Source organism: Cyanidioschyzon merolae, chromosome 14 (genome assembly GCF_000091205.1).
Source record: "Cyanidioschyzon merolae strain 10D DNA, chromosome 14, complete genome".
Taxonomy (NCBI): domain Eukaryota; phylum Rhodophyta; class Bangiophyceae; order Cyanidiales; family Cyanidiaceae; genus Cyanidioschyzon; species Cyanidioschyzon merolae.
The window spans coordinates 497,198-518,171 of record NC_010140.1 but is presented as its reverse complement, the minus strand read 5'-3'; the positions used below and the strand labels follow the sequence as shown (position 1 = coordinate 518,171).

General features: G+C 54.4%; 9 protein-coding genes across 9 annotated transcripts, besides 1 other annotated feature; 5 read left to right on the top strand and 4 right to left on the bottom strand.

The window, feature by feature from the left end:
* Positions 1-1,786: part of a sequence feature (repetitive element) that runs on past the window's edge.
* Positions 1,787-2,105: 319 nt separating this feature from the next.
* CYME_CMN208C (20S core proteasome subunit alpha 1) lies at positions 2,106-2,945 on the top strand (the record flags this gene model as incomplete). Its single annotated transcript, XM_005537287.1, has 1 exon — positions 2,106-2,945. One exon carries the CDS (start codon positions 2,106-2,108, stop codon positions 2,943-2,945), a length of 840 nt encoding a protein of 279 aa, XP_005537344.1.
* Positions 2,946-3,298: 353 nt separating this feature from the next.
* On the top strand, positions 3,299-5,002 carry CYME_CMN207C (similar to ribulose-1,5 bisphosphate carboxylase/oxygenase large subunit N-methyltransferase, chloroplast precursor; the record flags this gene model as incomplete). The annotated part of the gene is made up of 1 exon (XM_005537286.1): positions 3,299-5,002. The coding sequence occupies one exon, from the start codon at positions 3,299-3,301 to the stop codon at positions 5,000-5,002; it is 1,704 nt and encodes a 567-aa protein (XP_005537343.1).
* A 5-nt stretch (positions 5,003-5,007) lies between these two features.
* Positions 5,008-6,876, bottom strand: CYME_CMN206C (hypothetical protein; the record flags this gene model as incomplete). Its single annotated transcript, XM_005537285.1, has 1 exon — positions 5,008-6,876. The coding sequence occupies one exon, from the start codon at positions 6,874-6,876 to the stop codon at positions 5,008-5,010; it is 1,869 nt and encodes a 622-aa protein (XP_005537342.1).
* Positions 6,877-7,478: 602 nt separating this feature from the next.
* Positions 7,479-9,548, top strand: CYME_CMN205C (hypothetical protein; the record flags this gene model as incomplete). The annotated part of the gene is made up of 1 exon (XM_005537284.1): positions 7,479-9,548. One exon carries the CDS (start codon positions 7,479-7,481, stop codon positions 9,546-9,548), a length of 2,070 nt encoding a protein of 689 aa, XP_005537341.1.
* Positions 9,549-9,701: 153 nt separating this feature from the next.
* CYME_CMN204C (hypothetical protein, conserved) lies at positions 9,702-10,118 on the bottom strand (the record flags this gene model as incomplete). Its single annotated transcript, XM_005537283.1, has 1 exon — positions 9,702-10,118. The coding sequence occupies one exon, from the start codon at positions 10,116-10,118 to the stop codon at positions 9,702-9,704; it is 417 nt and encodes a 138-aa protein (XP_005537340.1).
* A 99-nt stretch (positions 10,119-10,217) lies between these two features.
* Positions 10,218-11,180, top strand: CYME_CMN203C (cytochrome c reductase Rieske iron-sulfur subunit; the record flags this gene model as incomplete). The annotated part of the gene is made up of 1 exon (XM_005537282.1): positions 10,218-11,180. The coding sequence occupies one exon, from the start codon at positions 10,218-10,220 to the stop codon at positions 11,178-11,180; it is 963 nt and encodes a 320-aa protein (XP_005537339.1).
* Positions 11,181-15,012: 3,832 nt separating this feature from the next.
* CYME_CMN202C (hypothetical protein, conserved) lies at positions 15,013-16,254 on the bottom strand (the record flags this gene model as incomplete). The annotated part of the gene is made up of 1 exon (XM_005537281.1): positions 15,013-16,254. One exon carries the CDS (start codon positions 16,252-16,254, stop codon positions 15,013-15,015), a length of 1,242 nt encoding a protein of 413 aa, XP_005537338.1.
* A 114-nt stretch (positions 16,255-16,368) lies between these two features.
* On the top strand, positions 16,369-17,520 carry CYME_CMN201C (GTP-binding protein of Era family; the record flags this gene model as incomplete). The annotated part of the gene is made up of 1 exon (XM_005537280.1): positions 16,369-17,520. The coding sequence occupies one exon, from the start codon at positions 16,369-16,371 to the stop codon at positions 17,518-17,520; it is 1,152 nt and encodes a 383-aa protein (XP_005537337.1).
* Positions 17,521-17,811: 291 nt separating this feature from the next.
* Positions 17,812-18,843, bottom strand: CYME_CMN200C (hypothetical protein, conserved; the record flags this gene model as incomplete). The annotated part of the gene is made up of 1 exon (XM_005537279.1): positions 17,812-18,843. One exon carries the CDS (start codon positions 18,841-18,843, stop codon positions 17,812-17,814), a length of 1,032 nt encoding a protein of 343 aa, XP_005537336.1.
* Between the last annotated feature and the right edge of the window lie 2,131 nt (positions 18,844-20,974).

The following is a 20,974-nucleotide window of genomic DNA, read 5'->3' as shown; positions in this document are numbered from 1 at the left end:
ACGTTTGAAATGGAAGGTATTCTTCCAGTACGTCTCCCAGTTTTTGCCAGTGAACTCCTACCTGCTTACATCGAACTCCGAGCGGATCTCCTTCATGACGCCGTAAAAGATTCTGGAGTCGATCGTCACAAAATGTGACTTGGTGTTGCATAGCGGAACGACATAGAAGATCTTCTTCAAAGGCATAGCATTCCGTTCCACCGACGCTTCATTTTCTTCCATATCCTGATCCATCTCTGCCTTGCGTTCGAGTTCTCGATTCAAAAACACGACATAGCGCAGGATGAGGAGATGACATCTTTCTTCATCTTTTTTCATATCTGATACTCCCACTGTGGGTTGACAAGCTCCAGGACCGAACGGTGCTCTTGAATAGCCACACATATTACATAACCCTGATTCTTTCTCCTGTGTGATTTCTTCTTGTCGATGAATTCTATCTACTGTTCATGATGACGATCTTTCGTGATACCGTGGATGATGGCCCATATCCCTTTGCGAGACAGTCCCGGGTAGAGTGCAAAGAAAGAGCGTACCATGAAGCGTTCGAGGCGCACGATCATGTGGTTCTTCAGGTTCGTGAGGTACTTCATCACCCCGTATTCGTAAATATGCGAGTCATCCTTGTATGACGTACCGTTGAAGCGGTACTCCGCGAAGTTTTCCTGGAGGACGTGCACTCGCTCGTCTCTCCAAGACGTTTTCCCTGTTCCAGCCATCAGGTAGCTGGTGAAGATCCTGTTGAAAAACTCTTACGGAACCCGAATCTTTCCATGTGCAGCAATTCGCGATACAGATCTCTCGCCATACGCATCAGTCTTAAAGAAACGTCACCCACACTCGTGGAGTACGACTTGACAGGCTTTCTGACAGCCTTTTGCAACTTTTGGTAGTACGGGCTCTTGATATGTCTCAGAAGACAGGCTTTCACCAACTTCTTGTCGTGGTGTCGTCTTTCGTGCAGCCATTAACGTCGGGTCTCCCCCTTATGCTTCCTCGTCTTCTCTTGTACCTCTTTGCTCCGTCATGCTTTTGGTTTCTTCCGCCAACCAGCGATACTGGCCCTCCAGGGTCCTCCCTTTCCATTTCGATAACTTTTCTTTTTTTTTGAAAACGAACCCGCTTCGAACACTTCTGTTATAAACACCGAAAAACACTAGAATATGCTTGCTTGCGGTTTGAAATACGATTGAACTGAAAACTTTCTTTGCTACGACTTCAACGCAAATGCAACATGCCCAATAGAGCAACAAGTCAACTAGTGGTAAGGATCGTGTTTCCTTTCAACGGCGAGATGCGCCTCGTGTCTCATGCATGCCAGATTTGTATGTACGCATATCGACTGCGCTCTATAGAACAAAGAACAGAAACTGACCACTAACTAGCGCCAAGATAACAATTTCGTTCCCCTCTAGGATAAACGTTGAACGGGGAATAGGTTTCCATATTGTCGAACTTTTACATTCTAGTCGGAAAGTCCCGCGAGCCGGCTGAGTCTGCCGGACTGGTGCTTCATGCTACCCTCGGTGGCAGGTGCAGTGGAGCGTCTTGAGCTGCTCGTCCGCAACGTATTTTATTCTTGGATAAGGGGCAGGTAGGGTGCGTTTGGGCGTCGCATCGGTCGCACTGGACTCCTTGTAAATCGCTTCCCGCTGCCGCAGGCAGTAGATCTATCAGCACAGCTTGCAGGCTCCCAGAATGATAATGAATCTCGACCCCGTGTCGGATGAAACACTTCTCGAGCCGATGCCCTCTGTAGCATGGCAAAGCTGTTCTGTCTCCGTGCTGCTTCAGCATTGGCGGTTTGGGCGCTTTAGCTGGAGCTCAAAACAGGCACTCGGCGCTCGATGGATCGTGTGAAGCGACCAGTAAATTCGAGAAGAAGTTTAAGTAATGGATATCGGAGGTAGGATCCAGCATGATGAACGTTTTCCAGAATGCCAATATCCATCTCGCACCCTGCGATCCATGGTCAATGTGAACGTTTTGTCATCAGAAATCGTCATGGCGAAGATTCAGCGCGGATGTCTCGTGCACTACGCCGCTGCGAACTTCAGCTACAGTTGCACGAGGCCCGCTTCATAGTGGAAGACGTAAAACGCGTGATGAGTCGCGGGACTAGTGCCGGCTATGACCGGCATATAACCGTGTTTTCACCTGAAGGACGGCTGTTCCAAGTAGAATACGCCTTCAAGGCGGTGAAGCTACCGGGCACAACGGCGGTTGCAGTTCGGGGCACGCAGTGTGTGTGTGTGGCAGTTCAGCGGAAGCTGCCGGATCGTCTTGTGGAGCCGGACTCGGTGTCGAGCGCTGCGCGAATATCGGAGCAGCACGGTGTGGTGTTTGCTGGCCTGGCTACAGACGGAAGAGCGCAGGTTCAACGACTTCGTGCGGAGGCCTCGGAGTTTCGCTACGAGAACGGCTACGAGGCGCCCGTGTCGTATCTGGCGACGCGGCTTGCGGACATCAACCAGGTGTACACACAGCACGCGTATATGCGCCCGCTTGGGGTGACGCTGCTCTTCCTGGGCTGGGATGATCACGAGGGCGGCTACAGTGGACCACGTCTCTATAAGGTTGATCCAGCCGGCTACTGCATCGGATACCGCGCATGTGCCGCCGGGGCGAAAGATGTTGAGGCCCAGAATTGGCTGGAGAAACGGTTGCGAGAGAAACAAGAAGAGCTCAGTGAAGAGCAGCGCGATCGGCTTGCCGTATCAGGAGCTGCGGTGCAGGCAGGATACGGTGCACCACTCTGCGACATACCGCTCTCGGACGACGAGACGCTGGAGCTTGCGATCGGCGCACTTCAGTCCGTCACGAGCGCCGAGCTCAAGCCCTCCGACCTGGAAATTGCCATCGTGACCAAAGAGAAGAAGCGCTTCCGGGTCCTGACCGAGCAGGAAGTGGATGGAGTGCTTCATCGCCTATCAGAACGCGACTGACGCTCGTTATGCACCGGATCGCCGCTGGATGCCCGTGCAAGCCATAACATGCAGCCTCTCAGAGCACGACGTTTAGACTCGATTGACGTCCTCCATGTCGGTGGTACATGCATCCCAGTTATGCGCAGATGCACGAGCGACCACGCTGTATCGGTAAAATAGTGCGCGGCTGTTTTTTCCAGCAGCCGCGCTGCGGTTCAGTCGTGACGCGATTCATCGCCTGGAGGTGCACACAGTACTTTTTTCGACGCTGGAGGTTGTTGCACGAGTGGAAGCGTTCGCAACTGCGGCAGCTCCCTGTTATTGTAAACGATTAGGACTCGTTTCACAGCGTTTTGCTGTCTGTTAGTGGTATGGTGTGCGCATTTGCACCAGCGGGTGGCTGCCACGGGAGCAGCATAGTTGGCATACAGCAACGCTCTTCGCTTTGGCGGAGCAACGACAGGGCGCGCTTCTCTGCGGGGAGGCACTCGAGACCCACGGAGTTCTTTAGGGCTGCTCGAAGCAAGCGATGGCGCAGAGAGCTTCGAGCTGTTGCAGAGATGCCCGGAGCGAGCAAGACGAGTTCGCGCCTGGAGGCCTTTGTTAAATGGCTCGCTGCGAACGAGGTTTTTGTGTCAGATAAGGCGACCTGGGGGCGAGCATCGCATCCGCTCGTTGTCGCAGAGCAGACGCTAATCGAAAGCGAGCCGGCTGGACGCGGTTTCCTTGCTCGTCGCGACATCCAGGCCGGCGAAGTTCTCTTTCAAGTTCCGTTTCATCTGTGCTTCACAAAGGATGTCGCAGTGCGGCGGTTCGCCGCCCTCAATGTTCCCGAGCTTGCAGACGAGGAGGAGTTTTTTGCGCTTGCTACACTTCTTCTCTATGAAAGAGGGCTTGACGAGTCATGGAAAAAGAGTGGACGAGGGCCAGGCTCCTTCTGGGGACCTTACCTCGACATCCTGCCACCCGTGCCGTGGGAATTCAAAGGGGCAGAGCCTGCCGAGTCCCTGTCGATGGATCCACTGGATGCCCTTTGGCTCTGGGCAGAGGACGAGATGCAGTGGTTGCAGGGAAGCCCAACGCTATTGTCCGCTCGCGCACTCCGATCCAAAGTCGAGCGGGAATATGCAGAAGCGTGCGAACGTTTGTATCGACGACATCCGCATATCTTTGATTTAGAGGGTGCCTTTCGCCTGGAGCGTTTCCTCTGGGCTTTCGGAGTCTTGTTCTCAAGGGCGGTTTCACTTCCGGCGGAGAATGGTATGCTCGCGCTGGTTCCATACGCGGACCTTGCGAATCATTCGGCGTTCTGCGTTTCGTTTATTGATGCCCGCACCGCAGCGTTCCCGTACGCTTTTCGCGCTTCCTCGAAACAAAAGCGCGGTCAATGGTGGCAACGATTCCTGGCCCCGAATAGCGACGATGCCGGCGCAGTCGCGAACACAGACTCTTCCCATTATCGCGAAGACGCCCAGCGAGAAGTCGTTGCATATGCAGACCGCTTTTACGACAAATTCGAACAAGTGTATGTTTCCTACGGTCAAAAATCCAATGCTGAGCTTCTTTTGCTCTACGGCTTCGTATCGGACCGCAACCCATACAACTCAGTTGAGGTCTGCGTGTCACTCTCCGGATCAGAGGCCGCGGGTGCTGGGCTTCTCGACCGGAAACGATCGTTTCTTTTAGCTTGTGGGCGCGATCCGGATAAGCCGGAATGCTTCCCCCTGTACGCTGACCGATATCCGCTGGAACTTATGCAGCTTTTGCGATTCGCCTCGCTTACCGAACAAGATGCGGCGGGATATTCGGATCTCGAGCAGATCGATGTCGCGCAACCGGTAAATCGAGAAAATGAAATCGCAGCGAAGAGCGCTCTGCTCCAAGCGTGTAAGATTGCGCTTCAAGCGTATCCGACTTCCGCCGATGAAGACGATGCTGCGCTCAAAGACAAGTCCATGGCGCAGCTTCTCTCGCGCAAGCAGCGACTCTCTGTGCGTTTGCGTCGAAGTGAGAAACGCATCCTAGAGAGAACGATTGCAGGTCTTGAGCGAGAGATCCAAGATCTCAGGTGCTAGATGTTTCATCGACCAACAATGCGGTGTGTGTACTCGTGGATGTTTTCATGCGTGAGCAGCGTCAAGTCAGCAAGTCGAAGTGGCTTCTTCGTGAATGGACATGTGTTTCGGGGGTGTTGCTGAAGAAGTCGCCTCCAGGTTAAATAGCCTAATACGTGCCCCGATGGGGATATCGCTGGTCGACGTACGGGCTCCATTGTAATGACATCGATAAAGTCGGGAAGCGGGTTGTCCGAATCTCGTGCATGAGATCTCGAACGGAATTCGTTCCCATTGAGTTCGCACAGAGCTCCGGCCTTGTCTGAATACTCGGACGGCGTCGAACTGTCTTTCAAACTCGAGCGCAAAGATGATTCGCCAGAATCTGAGGCAGATGCGGTAACTTGGGATATCATCCGTAACTCATTGTTCGGAGCACCTGATTCCGTATCCCGTCGCGATCGCTTAGGGTTCGTGCCGGACCCAACAGCAGCGGTACCATCCGGATGCATCTCCATTTCGCCAGCATTTGCAGGCGCCCCGTCCTCCACATCGGCGTAGTTGACTATCCTTCGCGACCGCGCCGAGCGGCGAACAGACTGCGCAGACACGGCATGGTTCGGAACGTATTCAGTCTCGTCGTCATCGGCGGCAGAGTCCGAATCGTCCGAGTCCCAGAGAGATTGTTTTCGCTTCGCCAGGCGGCGCTGGCCGCTGCGTTTCGTAGCGACTCTGGCAGCATTGGAAACGGCACAGCTAGTTCCGTTTTCGTCTGACGTCAACTGGACACCGCTCTTGGTTTTGAAACGAAACTTGGGTTCACCCTTCTCGTTGAAGTAGTAGTTATCATCTTTCACAATGCCCCTCTTGAGGAGAGTGCGGTAATAGTTGCTGCACTGGTACCCGACCCGCCCAGGCAGTGCCATCGAGAAGATTCCCCACTCGTAGTTCTCTCCGATGTGGCATTCTTTCAGTCGCTGCATGAAGCGCTCGTGTTCCTGCTTGGTCCACTTGCCGTTTCGCTGCTCTTCTCCAGGGTCGTTAAATCGGTAATAATACGCATTCGGATTCGCATCCTTGTTGAGCCAAGCTTTGATCCGAGCCTCACTCCAGCCATCAAAGCTCCCCGTTTGCTGCATCCTTCGCAGAGCCTCGTCCAGGCATAAGCGACCATCTTGCCTGCGCCCGATGCGAACCCCTTCGAGCATGAGCTCGCTGTTCGACTTCCTCGATGTTCCCCGGTTGGACGGCTTGCGCCTCATACCGCTCCCGCCGGCTCTCGCATCGAGAGGTGGTCCTGGTGCTAGGGCACCTCCACTCGCTGCCGCAGCGGAGACCTCCTTCATATACCGGAAAGCGACCTCCTGTCGCACCACCAACTCGAAACCGCGATCCGCAAGACGAGTCACGGCCTCATCCTCCACGCCGAGCACGGCAATGTTGTCGTCAAGCTCCCTGCGCTCTTCAGATATCAGGTTCATCGCAGCAACACACTCCTCGTGGCATAGGTAAGGATAGACTGACTGAATCTTCGCAACTTTCTCGCTTAACTCTCTTTGCGCATACTGCACAAACCGCCGCTGGTGCTCCACCAAACGTTCCAAAAACAAACGCCGCTGCTCAGGATCGAGATCACCAAGGTCAAGCTGCGCAGCTACTCGACCAGCAACGTCGTGCCCGAGCCCTTCCGGCACCGCACTAGCACCGACGCCTGCAGCCTGCGGCCCCGAGTCCGTTATCGTTTCAGCCTGTCTCAGCAGCCGATCGCGCAGCGCCTGCTGCAGCGCGCTGAGCACAACAGCCGCCTCTCCGGCAAAACAGCAGATCTGCTCGCTCGCCGCGGATCCCTCATTCGTTCCGGAACGGTAACCAAACGTGCCTTGAACACAAGCCATGTTCCGCAAGGAACAAACAGGTCACCCGCTGCAACCAGTCAAAGCGCTGTAAAGGTACCCAGATAGAATGCTGCCGCGTGACGTAAGCGCTTCGGACATGGCAGCATGGCGGGAATCGAATTCGAAATCCGGACGGCACGCATGGCGTACCGTGCATGCGTGCGTGCGTGCGTGAATGCATGCGTGCAACGGCTTCCATTTGGCCGCAGGCGGCGATGCGCTGCATCTGGGGCATGGCGTCGATGCCGCTACCGCCAGAGGGCACTGCCTCATGGGGCTTCCGATGCATCAGGCGCAGTTGGCGCGCCTTCGGTGCCTGCAGGCGTCGACTGCGCGCCATACGCTCGATGAGCCGTTCAAGCGTGTCGGTGTGCGGTAGTAGGGGCGGCGCTTCGCATTCAACACCCCTGTAGTTGGAACTTGCTTGGTTGTTGCTCGTTTGGGTGTCGGGGGTTTTGTTTCTGGATCTGTTGTTTGTGAATCGTATTCGCAGTTCTGTGTCTTGGTCGACGGGGTGTCATAGGGTGCTCTGTACTTCGACACGCACTCAAGTGCGAAGACTGTCTTTTGCGGTTTAGCACAGACTGAGGATCACGCTTGAAATGGACTCAACTGCCTTGGGACGCAGAGGTACACAGACGTATCTCGCTGAAGCTGGGAGAAATATTCCCGAGCTCGAAACTGGCACGCGGGCTGCGGAGGAACTCGGAACAGTGTCACTCTCGCCATGGGTAGCGCAGCTCGGGAACTCCAATGGAAGTCTGTTTGGTCTAGGGCTCGATAAAGGTTTGAGCCTCCATCAGTTGCCCTCGCTGCTTTTCGGAAGCAGTACGCTGCTCGGGCATACCCAAACAGGCGGAGCAGTGCAGAAGCTAGGCTCTGATACTGGCACGGACTGGTGTCTTGCGATAGAGGGGACAAGCAGAGATCACCCTGCGCCAGGATTAACCAGAGTCGCTGCCCTTCCGCGCACAGAGAACAGCAACAATGCCAATTTTGGGACCGGTTCTTCACTGAGACCGGATATGCAAGGTGCTGGAACCGCTGGAAGCACGTGGAAGAGATCGGCCGGATGGATGCGGTGGCGAGGAGCGGGCCTAAAGCGCCAGGAAGTCACTGCTGCGCACAGGTCTCCAGCAGCGGCACGAGCCGCCACTACGGCCTCCGAGCTTGCATCGGATGGCACGAAACATCTGCCAAAGACGGACGGGGCGCCATCCGTTAACATCGGCGTCTGGAGCGAGCATGAAATAGAAATGTTTTACAAAGCGCTTCTGCAGGTGGGGCGCGACTTCCAGGCTATGGCTCGCATCATTCGTACAAGATCAGCATCCCAGGTGACAGGAGTTTTTCATCGATGTCTTCGGAGGGCAATCGATCCAGTCAAACGAGCAGCTATGATTAGCCCGGAGATAGCAGAAATAGCCGAATCCATGCACTTATTCGACCGCGTTTTACAGCCGGATCTGCAAATTCGCACTCTACTCGCCGCTAGGCAGCTGGAAACCAGAGGCATCCAAAACAAGGACGGCGTCCGTTCCATCGCTGACCAAACCGCCACCGCATTCGGTAAGTGCGCGTCGACGTCCGATGCCTGCAGCTGGGCCGCTGCGCTTTTGAGCCTACTGCGACAAGAACCTACAGCAGAAACGGCAGCCAGCGCCAGGCCGGAATCAAGCGCTGCATGGCTGAACCGCGCCGGTGCCGGGGCCTACGCCGCGCTCCGCGAAAGAGATAGCCATCATACGGAGCCTGGGCACATGGTTGATATCGAACCAGATCGCATACTTCGCAAGGCGCTCACGAATACTCGCGATGGCAAAAATTTGAACATGGAAGTCAGTCTGCAAATCGTGCCGTTGCCAAGGAGTCCTGAAGAAATCAAACTTGAGCAGTGGAACCGCAACCCTCGCATCCTCCTCACGCTTCGCTTGAAGAAAAGATTCGCTGCAGTGTTCGACCATCTCGCAGAAAAATGGGCATCCTGTATCGCATCTTCTGTGCAAACCTCAAATGAGATGCGGGAACAACTACCGCCTGCCCATTTGCTCCGCCTACGGGTGTGTACCGACGAGGCTTACCGGACCGGAACAGCTGAATTTGACGAGCTCTGGAACGCGAATGCATGCCGCATGGCGCGGGCAAACGGACTCGGACATTGGATGCGTAGGAGCGACGAAGGTGAGCAGCTCCTCGTGTCAGAAATCCATCGGTTGTGCGGTTCACCGAGCCACATCCGCCTCCAATATGCATGGATAAGTGCCTGCGGTGACAGCGAATCAGCACTTGCTCCAGAATCGTTTGAGCCTCGGACTGCAGTTGCCAATGCATGCGATGCAGCATGCGTCGCGTATTCAAAGCCGCCCGCCGTGTGCACAAGTTGCACTCCGCCACGATTTCCGCAGGATGCGGTGGAAACCGGAGCAAAACTTGAAATGAGCAGCAGAGAAAACAATCAACAGTGGGGGCGTAACGATGTTCACCGAGAGGGTCGCGACGGTGTAGGCTCGACTTCAATTCAAACTGCTGGGCAGCGAACACTCGACGATGCACAAGCCAGCACAGACAGCTTGCTGCGATCGCTCTTATACGGAGTCCAGGCTAGTGAGAGCAACTTCACAAACGATGGATACACCAGCGGAAACGCCTCGAATATGGTATATGTGCCATAAAAGCCATAGAGCGCACCTCCAGACGCGAGGTACCCTGCGAACCCTGTTCGGCGGACATTTATCACCGGGCGAACGCCATTACCCGTCTCCGCGGTTCGTCGCGGCTGTTCACCTACCCGTATTGGGCCAGAAAAGGCCAAACACGAGGACCTCCTATCCCTCGGGGGACTCTTCTCTAGACGAACCCGGCCGCTGACCCTCCTGCTCTCGATGGCGCCGCCTGCTGCGATGGTACCGCAAGCCAGCGACGTATGCCCCGTCTGAGACTTTCAGTTGCTCCTTACCATCATCACGCTCATTAACAGCAGACAGTGCTCTGTCGTTTTCTTCATCGAAGCCAAGATCTGCCGGGCTCTCCGGGGTCATTAAACCGTGATTCATGCGACACTCGAGATAGGCCAGCTCTTCACCGCGGCACGCCGCTGTCCGGCCCTCGCGCTCCCGCAGGCACCGAATCACAGCCCGGGCAAAGTCTGCACATAGCCCTTCGCGGTCTAGCGGAAAAGAGCCCTTCTCAGGCGGGGATGGCCGTGACGGCTTCCCACCGCTCAGTGCGTTCGAGGTCGTCATAGCATATCCCAAGCCGTTCTGCGCCGTCGGCGGCGATCCGTTCGCGCGAGCAACGCACAGCGTCGCGTTTCTTGTCAGCGTTTTAGAAGCAGTTCACTAATGCAGACGACAGCTGCGCTTCTAAGAGCCTTTCGACGAAGCGTACAAACTACGCACATCCTTTCTCGCTCTGGGTTCTTAGGCTGCGTGGGGCTCTGCGCTGTGGAGGCGCCCCGCGCTGCAAACGAGCCAGTGCGCTGTGGTCCAGAACGCCGACTCCTCTACGAGGCAGCAGCGACAGCGAGGTTGCTGTCAAGTTCGGTAACATGCGCAGGTTTGCGGTTAAGCAGCCCGGAAACTTCATCATCTCATCTGAGTTCGGTGCAGAATGGTGCACTTCTGGCGGCTGAGGCGCTGCGAAAGTCACAGCGCGCGGCGCTCACGAGTTCAAGCTCGGATAGCGTCGCGCCCCTGGCTGGCGACGGGGCCGTCGCCAGTCGCGCACCGCAGTCGACCGCTTTGCCTGTTGGGTACGCGGACGAGTACTTTCGAGAGCCTCACTTGTTACCTCGTGGCGATCCGACCAGGCGGGCTTTCACATATATGATGCTTGGGTCGGCGAAGCTTGTCGCTGCTTCAGCTGTGCGTGTTCTGCTCTTAAAGTTTATCTACACCATGAGCGCCTCTGCGGATGTGCTTGCGCTTGGTACGGTCGAAGTCGACCTGTCGGCTGTCCCGTTGGGCCAAACCGCGACGATCAAATGGCGCGGGAAACCTGTGATGATTCGGCATCGCACACCAGAGGAGATCGAGGCTGCTCGACGTGATGATAATGCTCCGCTGCGGGACCCCGAGACCGACGCCTCAAGAGCCATCAACCCGGAGTGGCTCGTGGTAGTTGGCGTGTGCACCCATCTGGGATGCGTTCCAATCGCAAACGCTGGCGACTGGGGTGGATTCTTCTGCCCGTGCCATGGCAGTCATTACGACGTTAGCGGGCGAGTGCGGAAAGGTCCAGCTCCGTTGAATCTTGAAGTTCCAACATATTCATTCACAGATGATGGCAAGATTATAATTGGCTGATGAATGAAAGTGTGCGCCGCGGCAATCGAACGGTGTCGACGGACGCATGTCTCGTACGGCATCCGCGCAGAGTATCCGTCGGGCGAGAGATCAATATCGGCGTTGCTTTCTGTTTTTTTTGTGTTGTAACGGTTTCGAACGCATTGCTGGCGCACTTGTAAACGGCTGAAGTCTCTGAACGCCAGGAAAGCGTGCTACGAAAACAAGTGTTTAAAGTACAGGCGCACATAGTACTCATAAGCATCGATGTATCGAATCTTTTCGTTATCAAGCGCCTAAAAGTCTTCATTCAGTAACCACGATAGTGCGCGGATGCTGCGAGCAAAAAGTCGAAGCAGCTCAGCAGCTCAGCGGCTCCCCGGGTTCGGCAACCGGAATCTCTTTCTTTATAGTACGCCGATACCGTGTCAGTTTTAGATTCAAAGACTCAGTTTCTCTCTCTTCGGGGATCCATGAATGCGTCGAGTTCCTTGCATACTATGGAGTCGCTTTCCTTCGGAGACCGCGCCGTGCAGAATCAGAAATGGCCGGAGACGCAATAACCGATAGACTTTCTGCGTCTCAGTAGAAGACGGCATGCAGTCAGGGAAGAATCAAGGAAGCAATGGAAAGAATGCAATGAATGCTCTACGATTAATGTTCCGATTCTCCCGCTTTTTCTGAGAACATGCATCGCCGGCTTAAGGAAATCAGACCGTTGCGTCTCGTTTCGGTGTGGCTGTATCCCGTCGAGAACCGTAGAGGCGCTGTGGGGCCTTTCTGTCTCTGTGCGTGGCGACCGAGGCTGCGGCACATCATCCAGCATCGCTCCAACAACCAGTGTTAGGCTTGGCTCTCGGATAGTCGCTGGATAGATCAAGCGTCCAATCCCGAGGCGATTTCTTGTCTAGAAACAGTGGAACGTTGAGTATTTGGCGAGGTGCTCAGGTGGTTGCTTCCCTGGGCTCAGTTTACAAACGCGTTTCCACGAAATCTCTGCTTAGTCTCATCGATTCCCAACCATAAAGCATCCCGCTGCCCCCGAATTCGACCGATTAATGCGTTGGTTGGTAAGGTGCAGCTACTACGCAGTACAGCGAGCGCCGTGCATGTGAAACCCGCGACTCATACGGCCCCCATGACACGAAGAGCTCGATCTCTACTCTCCAACGCTCCAACTGCGTTCCTCGGAGTCCGCTGCGCCCTTGGAGCATGAAACATACTGAATCTTAGTATAACAGATAGAAGGAAACCGAAGCGCAGCTCATCGAGCAACAATGGGGATAGTCGCCGTACCTTCAACCCACACGACGCGTGGCATATTACATGAAATCTCTATACGGGAAACTCTTTACTTGAAAATATGAGTTTTCCAGGGAATTTAGGACGGAGATTTAAGTTTGGGAGCGCCGATCCGCGCAAGGCATTCGCCTTTAGAAAGTAGAACTTCTGAAACAAGAGTTCGCTCTACTCGTTAAGGACATCTGCATGTACAGAAGCAGGCGCAAAACTACCAATTCCAGCGCTGCGACCTGCGTTGACACACCGATACCAGATTGCAAACTAGCACCCATGCGCTAAGCGGATTCCGGGCAGTGGCACGGATGCATTCGAAGGACTGCGCAACCATTTACAAGCACCGGGCTGCATCAGTGTTGGAGCGAGGGCGCCGTACACGGGCAACTAGACATCCGAAGCCGCGACACGCGGATCGAACCACTGCCCGACTAAGCGGAGGCCGGTTTCGCGGTCGCGCGGCATGCGTCAAAATTGAATTTCAAGAAATCGAAATTCGTCCTGAGTTATTTCGCCAATCGCGGATTCCGGAACAGCAAGCGAAATTCGATTTCTGCACGCCACGCCCGACCGCGCAGCAGTACAACACCTATACCAGAATACAATCGAACCAGTCTTTTATACTTAGAAGACTCACACAATAAAGTATGGATATCTTCCCACTGTCATCAAAGTCAGCTTTGTTGGGAACCATTCCTGCGGCTGCTTCCATTTTCTCTCATTCTCATCTCAGGCTTTAAATTCGCAATGCTTTCCTTTTTCCCGAGCTCTGTTACGAGCAGTCGAAGTGTTTCCACACTTGCGCTCAGGCAACGATATAGATTTTCCAGCTGTTTTCGCCTCATTTTTATCACATGTGCAAGCTACGGTCCCCGCTTCGCTTGGCACATTCATCGTATTTGAATCCAGCATTGTTGCACCTTCCGAACAGGTGAAACATGGCTGTGGTCAGGATTCTCCACTGTTTCACCACGAATCCGCCTCCGAGTGTCGCTTAGTGGAGTGTGAGCGTCTACGTCGACTTTCGGTGCATGCCCTTGACGAGTACAGGATGTCCACTTCGATGCCTCCCTCTCTTTCCGCAACTAGTACCGTACCCTACGAGCACGGGATTCTTTCTCGTCCACTTTGCGAGCACTCTGACTGCTGCACGCCCAAGTGCACGCCTTTCCGTTCCAATGAGGATTTGTCGGATGCGATGTTGGGCATGACGCAACTCGAACTGGAAGGATCAAAAAGGCTGGAGATCAAGTCGACATGCTTCGATCCAATCCCGCTTCCTTCGCGCAAAATGGTTACGCACTCTCCACTGGAGCCAATCGCTAAGATGACTCAAGCCCAGTCCAAGACCCTTACCGATTCAAACAAATGAGACAGGAGCCTATGGGATCGTATCCCGTGAATGTAATTTGCTGCGCTGGAATACTGCATCTTCGCGGTCACTTCGAGAGATGGATTTGTCTCTCGAAGAGAGTCAAATGTTTGACGTTACAAGTTCAGTGAACCTTTGGCATGAGCCTGTGTACCATTAGTCAAGGGAAGACGTCAAGTATTTTTCCTCGCCACTCCGCCGGTGCGAATCGTTGCGCCCACAATTTGCCGTGAAACAGAAACATCGAAAACGAGAAGAATGCCTGACTTGCCCATGCTACACGTAAGGGCAGGAGAACAATGGAGACATGTTGGTATCAATTGGAGATCGTGTCGGTTTTTTACGAACTGCAATTCGGATTCGTCGCGAATCATCTTGATTCCTATGAAAACGCAAGCTCCATTCGCAAATCTCCGAAGGAGCCGCACTGAAAAGACGACGAAGAATCCTAAAACGAAACCTGAATCCATAAGCCCTATGACGGCAATTCGAATGCCGAGCCTAAGTATCTGAAAAAATTTGGAAAAGCAATCGAAAGGCAGAAACAGAGCGTGCATGTTATTAAACAATGTCAGCCTGACCCGAAAGTAGTGTTGCAACGCGCCACGCAGGATCGCATGAATATTCTCGACTCGAACCATACGCGCTATCGTTCACATACTGAGCAGTGAAGGAACGTGACCAGGGGGCATTTGGCCTGCGACTGCTTGACGAACAGCCACACACTACAATATCTGAGCGAGCAGTTACTGGAATATGGTAACGCGCGGTGGGTAACCTGCATTCTGGTGCCCCGCCAGCCAGGAGCTAGTGGAAAACGGAATGCTCGTGGCGAGATTATGAAAAACGCGCAGAATGAGACTGGAATCCCCGTACAGTTTGTGGCAGGCACCGGCGGCTCTCCGTCTACCCTATGAAGCGCCCCTGTCAGGATTTCATTTTCAAAGTTTTGGTCGAATTAGCGATGTTAGCCTTTCGCGTTGCGTCTCGCGCACCAATTGGATTTGGCTGAAATTTTCAAATTCGTCTGCATGCATGACTCGCAGAGAAGGCTTTGATTCTAGGCTTTATAAGATGGACCGATGCTTCCCTAGATAGCATGTGCGCTTCCGAGGGTTCGATCAACTAGTGCGATCTTCTTAGGAGGCACTGGCTCCAGTACGGAAAGCACGCGGCCCGCGGAGCTTAAAGCAGTAGAGGTAGAACTACATATTCGAGATAAAAGAGCTTCCAAATGTCCATGTAAAAGTTGTACACCACCTCGCTACGATGCGCTTCCATCATGGAGGCTCTCGATCTCCACCGCAGCCAAGCAGCAGCAACGAAGTGAAAACCGCCTGCCGCAAATGCTCGATGCCGCGGGACCGTCGCGAGCGCCGACGACATGCAAAATATACCGCCAGCGATGAACATGAAGATCAACATCGTGACGCAAAAGCGGAAGATGTTCCGTTCTCCGAACTGAAGCGTGAAACTGCTGAGTTGATGCTGGTTATCACCTTTCGCATCGGGAATATCTTTCATTAACGCAATCACGATCCCGTACGCAGCAAAGAACACCGTCGTGAACTTGATCAGTGGGGAAAGTTCTGCTAGCCATGGGCCTCTCAGCGACATGACAGCTGAGCGCGCGTGCAAGTAAAAACCAATGTTCACGACCGCACCTCTTACGACTAGAATGCAGAGCGACGCCAGCAGTGGGAAACGCTTCAACCGAATCGGTGGCAACGAGTATAACGTCCCTAGGATGCAGCTTGCGACAAGTGCAAAACGTAGGGCCGCGGTGCTCTGTGGAAGCCAGAAGCCTAGGCTAAACGATCCCAGAAGACACATACCTACGAGGGAAACTGCAGCGGGAACCGATAGCTCTCCGCTTGCTAGGGGCAAGTAAGGCTTGTTCACACGGTCAACTGGAATATCACACAGTTGATTCAGACCGACGATATAAATGTTCATCAAGAGCGCTGGCACGAGACCCACAAGAAGGACTGGAAAAAGTTGAGTCCAAAGTGGTAAAGTGGCTGCACCTAGAGCCTGCCCGGCAGATACGCTTCCCATCAAGGAAAGCGAGCAGATGGAAACCGCACTTCCTAACATCGTATGCGGGCGAGTGAACTTGAGAAAAACGCGCAGTGCACGGCGGACCGCGAAGCGCTCGCCTTCCGTTTGACGGCCTACTTGGTGCACAGGGCGGCCCTGATCAGCGTCGCTGGCTCGTTGCCCGAAGTTGTCCCCAGCCCTGACTGCGTCGGAGCTGGCATCCAACTCGGAGCTGCAGGCCCGCAACGAGCACCCTGTCGCAGCTCTGAGGCCGCAGTTCCCACTGCGGAACGCACATCCGGCACCAGTCCCCTTCCAACAGCGTCCTAGAAAGGAGCGTGCTTGTCTCTTCCCCAAGGAGCAACATGTTGCGGAAACGATGAACATACAACTAGCCAGCAGCTGAGCCAAGTGGATGCTAGGGCCTTGACGCGTTCGCATTGTCCGAAGCCGATCGCTCATGCGTGTACGGCGCCCAGCACATTTAGCCTTCTGACCTCTATGATGTTTCTGCAAGCGTCCGGACTGCTTCTCGGGTTCCCGTATCGGCAATCGAAAAACAAGTTTCTTTGCATTTCACGAGTTGTGCCGGTGCGGGGGAGTCGGTTCCTACGACCGCAGCGACACCCTGGAGGCGTCCTTAAAGTCCGAGGCGAAGGGAGGTCGGACCTGGAGGCGAGCGAAACCCGTCGGGGGGACCTCAGCGTCGCTCCAGAATCGCGCTGCTGCTTCGTGTCGATTCTTGGTCCGTCGAATACCGGGAAGTCGACCTTGGTGAACGCCATGGTGGGCAGCAAGGTGGCAATTGTGTCGCCGAAGGTGCAGACGACGAGGTTCCAGGTAAGGGGCATTGCCATCGAGGAAACGCTCCATGCACAGATTGTGTTTATCGACACCCCTGGCGTATTTCTGCCGAAGCGGAAGTTTGACCAAGCTATGGTAAAAAGTGCCTGGGAAGCGAGCAGAGGCGCCGACATTGTGCTTGTCATGCTCGATGGGAACCGCTATCATCATTTCCGCAAGCTGAGTCATGCTGAAACGAGCATCGCTGAGAGGCTTTCCAGGATCGACAAAGAAGAGCTAGCGAAAACGCCTATCCTTCTTGCTGTGAACAAGATCGATCTGATCCCCCGTAAAGACTTGGATGCCGTCCGCGATGGTCTTCTACATGAAATGGGAGGCCCTGAACGGATCCGTGAAGTCCACCAGATCTCCGCCCGGACTGGAGAGGGCGTCTTCGAACTACGCAGGCGCATCGCGGAGCTAGCACCATTGGGGCCATGGCACTACGATCGTGAGCAACTCACCGATATACCCGAGCGCCTGCTAGCAGCGGAGGTGGTGCGCGAACAACTGTACCTGCAGCTGCGCCAGGAGCTGCCGTACGAGTGCGCGGTAGAAACGGAGCGGTGGGAATCAAAAGAAGACGGCTCCGTGGTCATTGGATGCGTTATTTACGTCAAACGTCAGAGCCAGAAGGCTATAGTCACCGGCGCTGGTGGAGTTCGCATAAAATCCATCGGTGTCAAGGCACGAATGGAGCTGGAGCGTCTTCTCGGCAGGCGTGTTCATCTTCTGACCTTGATCAAGTGCCGCAAATGGGACGAAAACCCTGTGCTCTATCGCCAAATGGGTCTCGACTTCCGAGCTTGACTCCAATCTACCTCTGCGCTGGAAAAAGAATCACGAATCCAGAACCAGAATCACGCGGGTGCTTGCCCCAGCGGCGGTACCTGTCTACAACGAGGTCGCAGACGGGAAGAACGCGCTCGCCACTCGACTGAGCGCGACCCAATATCTCTGCGGGGTGAGCGATCGAGTATGTCCACAATACTGATTCTTGTGAATCGCTGCCTTGTACTGCTGCAGGAAAATTTGTGGATTTGGTCTCGCTATACGACGGTGATCGCTGAAAGGGCGCATATGCGCCGCCGCGCCCTTCACTCATTGCTCGATGAAGCCTGCGTGTCCAGTGCTGCGTGCATGTTCGAGAGCTCCCGCCTCACCGCGAAGCTGGGCTCCGCATTCTCGACATGTGACGAGAAAGTTTGCTGTGTCTGTGAAGGAACGGCTCGCGTGCAGCGTTTGAATCAGCTCGGCTGCTAGCGCCTCTGATTCGCCGTCACTACTGGGAAATACGGTTAAAAGGTCGTCTGTGGACTCGTCTGGGTGGGACCGCAGCGCCAGAGGATCGTAGTGGATGCCGTCGTAGCAGAGATATACGCGGGATGGATACGCTGCAGCTTCGCCGAAAACATCCATTCGAGTTGTCCGAACATCAAAACTCGCTATCTGTACTCCAAAATGATTCGCAAATATGCCAAGCTCGATAGCTCCGCCCCAGCTCGTTGGGCGCTTAATCCAGTCCTGATATTCCTCATTCGTTTTACCAAGAACAGCATCATTGTAGGTCCAAGGATCGGCCGCAACTGCCTGGGCGACCAGCTCTCGGAGCTCTTCCGGTAACAATTCGATGCCTCCCAGCAGCTGTTTCAACACAAACGCGACCGCCCGAAAGAGGCAACTGTTGTCATCGGGGACCACGACGCGTTCAAAGCTCGGCGCTGTCGCTGCAAGCGGCCTGTGTGGTGACGCGACTGCTGAACGTACCGGGCTGGGGCCGGCCTGCGTGGACGCTTCCTGGCAAGCCGGGTCGTGTATACTACGATCAGCGCCATAGGCACCAAAACCACTACTGCCGGCACTACCGCTACCACTGGCGGCGCTATAAACGTCCTGCTCCTGCTGCTGTGCGGCCTCGATAGTAAGAAGGTCACCGCTTTCCAACACGTTGCCGACTCGCTCCTCAGGCGCTGCGATCAGCAGGTTTGGTGGAAAGCCCCGCAGTATCCGGAACGACTTCAAACCGGTCTGCTCCTTGAGAAGCGCCTTCAATCCTTCCACAGTTTGGTTCTCATCGATCTGCAAGACCCTGGTTCCCCGGGGGTCCCGCAGGCGCACAGTTACCGACACCATGCCGGCCTCAAGTGAACCCGCCAAAAGCTCTTACTTAGCGCGGCAGATGCTTCTCCCGGTAGCACTGTTGCCAGCGCCGTTTTCAAAGCCCACACCCACGTTCGAATAAAATGGGACAGATCTCAGAGCATAGCCGTCCACTCTTAAGTTTGGATCTCTTCCTATTGTCATTGACAAGAGCATTTACGGGACATTTTAGCGAAAGATTCCTTTTCCTCTCGCTCTTCTGCGAACGTCAAATATGGCGGTCTCTCGCTGCCCTGCAGCTCGGTTATGAGCAGTTGGAGGATGCTCATAGCAATATGAAGGTCAGGATTTCGCTGCTTGCGCTTGTTTTCGACGTACTTCATGCACAGAAGGAAGCTGCAATTTCCGCTCCGCTTGTCATTTCCATCATATTTGTAAATAGCATAGTTGTGGCCTTGGCGGCGTTGAAAATTGGCTGTGGCCAGTTTTTCACACCTCTACACAACAGCTCCATCGCTGCGAGCCGTCCTGTAATGCATGAGCGCTTGTTTCACCGCTCGAGACGCGTTCCTCATGGCTACAAAGGGCTTTCTTCGATGCCCTCTGCCAGTTTCGTGCCCACAACCGTACTCTACGATCAGGTACTTCTTTTGAAAGGTCCCATCCTAGAGCACTCCGTCCGCAGCAGGTGCAAGCACACGCTGGTCCATTCAATAGCTCACAGTCGGCGTCCCTGCATGCTGTTTGGTTCCTGAGTGCCCTCCCCACAAAACGTGCCTACCAGGGTAACGGTCATTGAAGAAATATATACAGTCATGGGCACAGTTTCCACATGGTCCACTCAATTGCGACATTGCGGCTAAGGAGCCTGTGACGCCCTTCCGTATCACTTGCCTGCTGGTCGAACTATTTTCTAGTTTGCTCCCGTTTGCTGAGACGAAGATGCTAGGCACACGCTTAGGACCTAAGATTGTAGTTGAAACACGAATAGGACGGAATTCGAGCTTCCAGTAAGTCGTCGATTATCCCAGGTGAATCGGGTTTTTCTTCGAAACTCATGAAAGCACAGGTGTGGAGGTTCGCTCTCTCTGGGTCCAGACCGATGCAAATCGCTATGGAGGCCAAGTTCGCGAGGCCACACTTCTGTATACCTCCTTGCTCCACGGCGTGATTCCTCTTGGGATCAGGGGCTCGTCTCAGGTCGGACGGTTGCAAGACGTTCGCTATTGATCATGATGCCTACTCCCACACCATCAATCTCGAGGAAGGACACCGCGCCTCTTCGTCGCACCGAGGCCGTCTCGTTCGTCCCCTTCTCTTCCCATTCGCAGTTTTCTCTGCCTTCCGTCGCTTGGCTTTCCTGCAGCGACTCAAGAGTTCCGCCGAATCTTTGGACGACGTGTACGCGATCCGCTTCATGAACTCCATGCTATCAATCAGCTACTATTCTTCTTCCACGCTACTTTTAGAGCCTCGAACGCATCTACGCCGCCTTTGCACAGGCATTCATCTCCACAATGAAGCGAAAAAGTCGCGAATCGAGGTTGTCGTAGCAGCGACCCGTAAGTGCGTTCAAAACTGGAGAAGATCTCTCCCCTACGGGAGCTGCGGAGCATCAATTCAGATGCGAAAGTGTAGAATCGCTCTCGTTGGCGGGTTACTCGAAGGCGCCAGATCCATCATCTTCTCGCCATCGTCTCCTTTGGGAGGTACTCGACTGAGGCTTCTCACTGTCTTTTCATCCGACGAGCCTATGATCTGCGAAGAAGCACCTGTCACAGAGAGAACCTTCACGTCGTCCAGGCTGATGACTACGTCCTCGTGCATTCACTTTTACGTCAACGACTCAATCACGCGCCGAGAGAGATGACGCTGAGATGGTTCAGAGTCGCAATGCGTACTTTTCCGCTCATAGACCTCCCCGGCGAAGAAGTCGAGGATTTCTATCAGTCTATGCTCCCTTGGCAAAGCGGTGAAACACTTTGTACTGGGGGCCGTCGCTAGAATGACTTAGGCACGAGTCTGTGGTGCTTTTCTGTGCAGACAAAAGAAAGCGCAACCTCAGGGAGCATATCACGTGAGGGGTATCAGGCTGCTGACAAATGCCGTTTCGTTGCGAACAACGATACGAGGAGGCTTCGTCGTGCGAACGGAATCCGTTGCT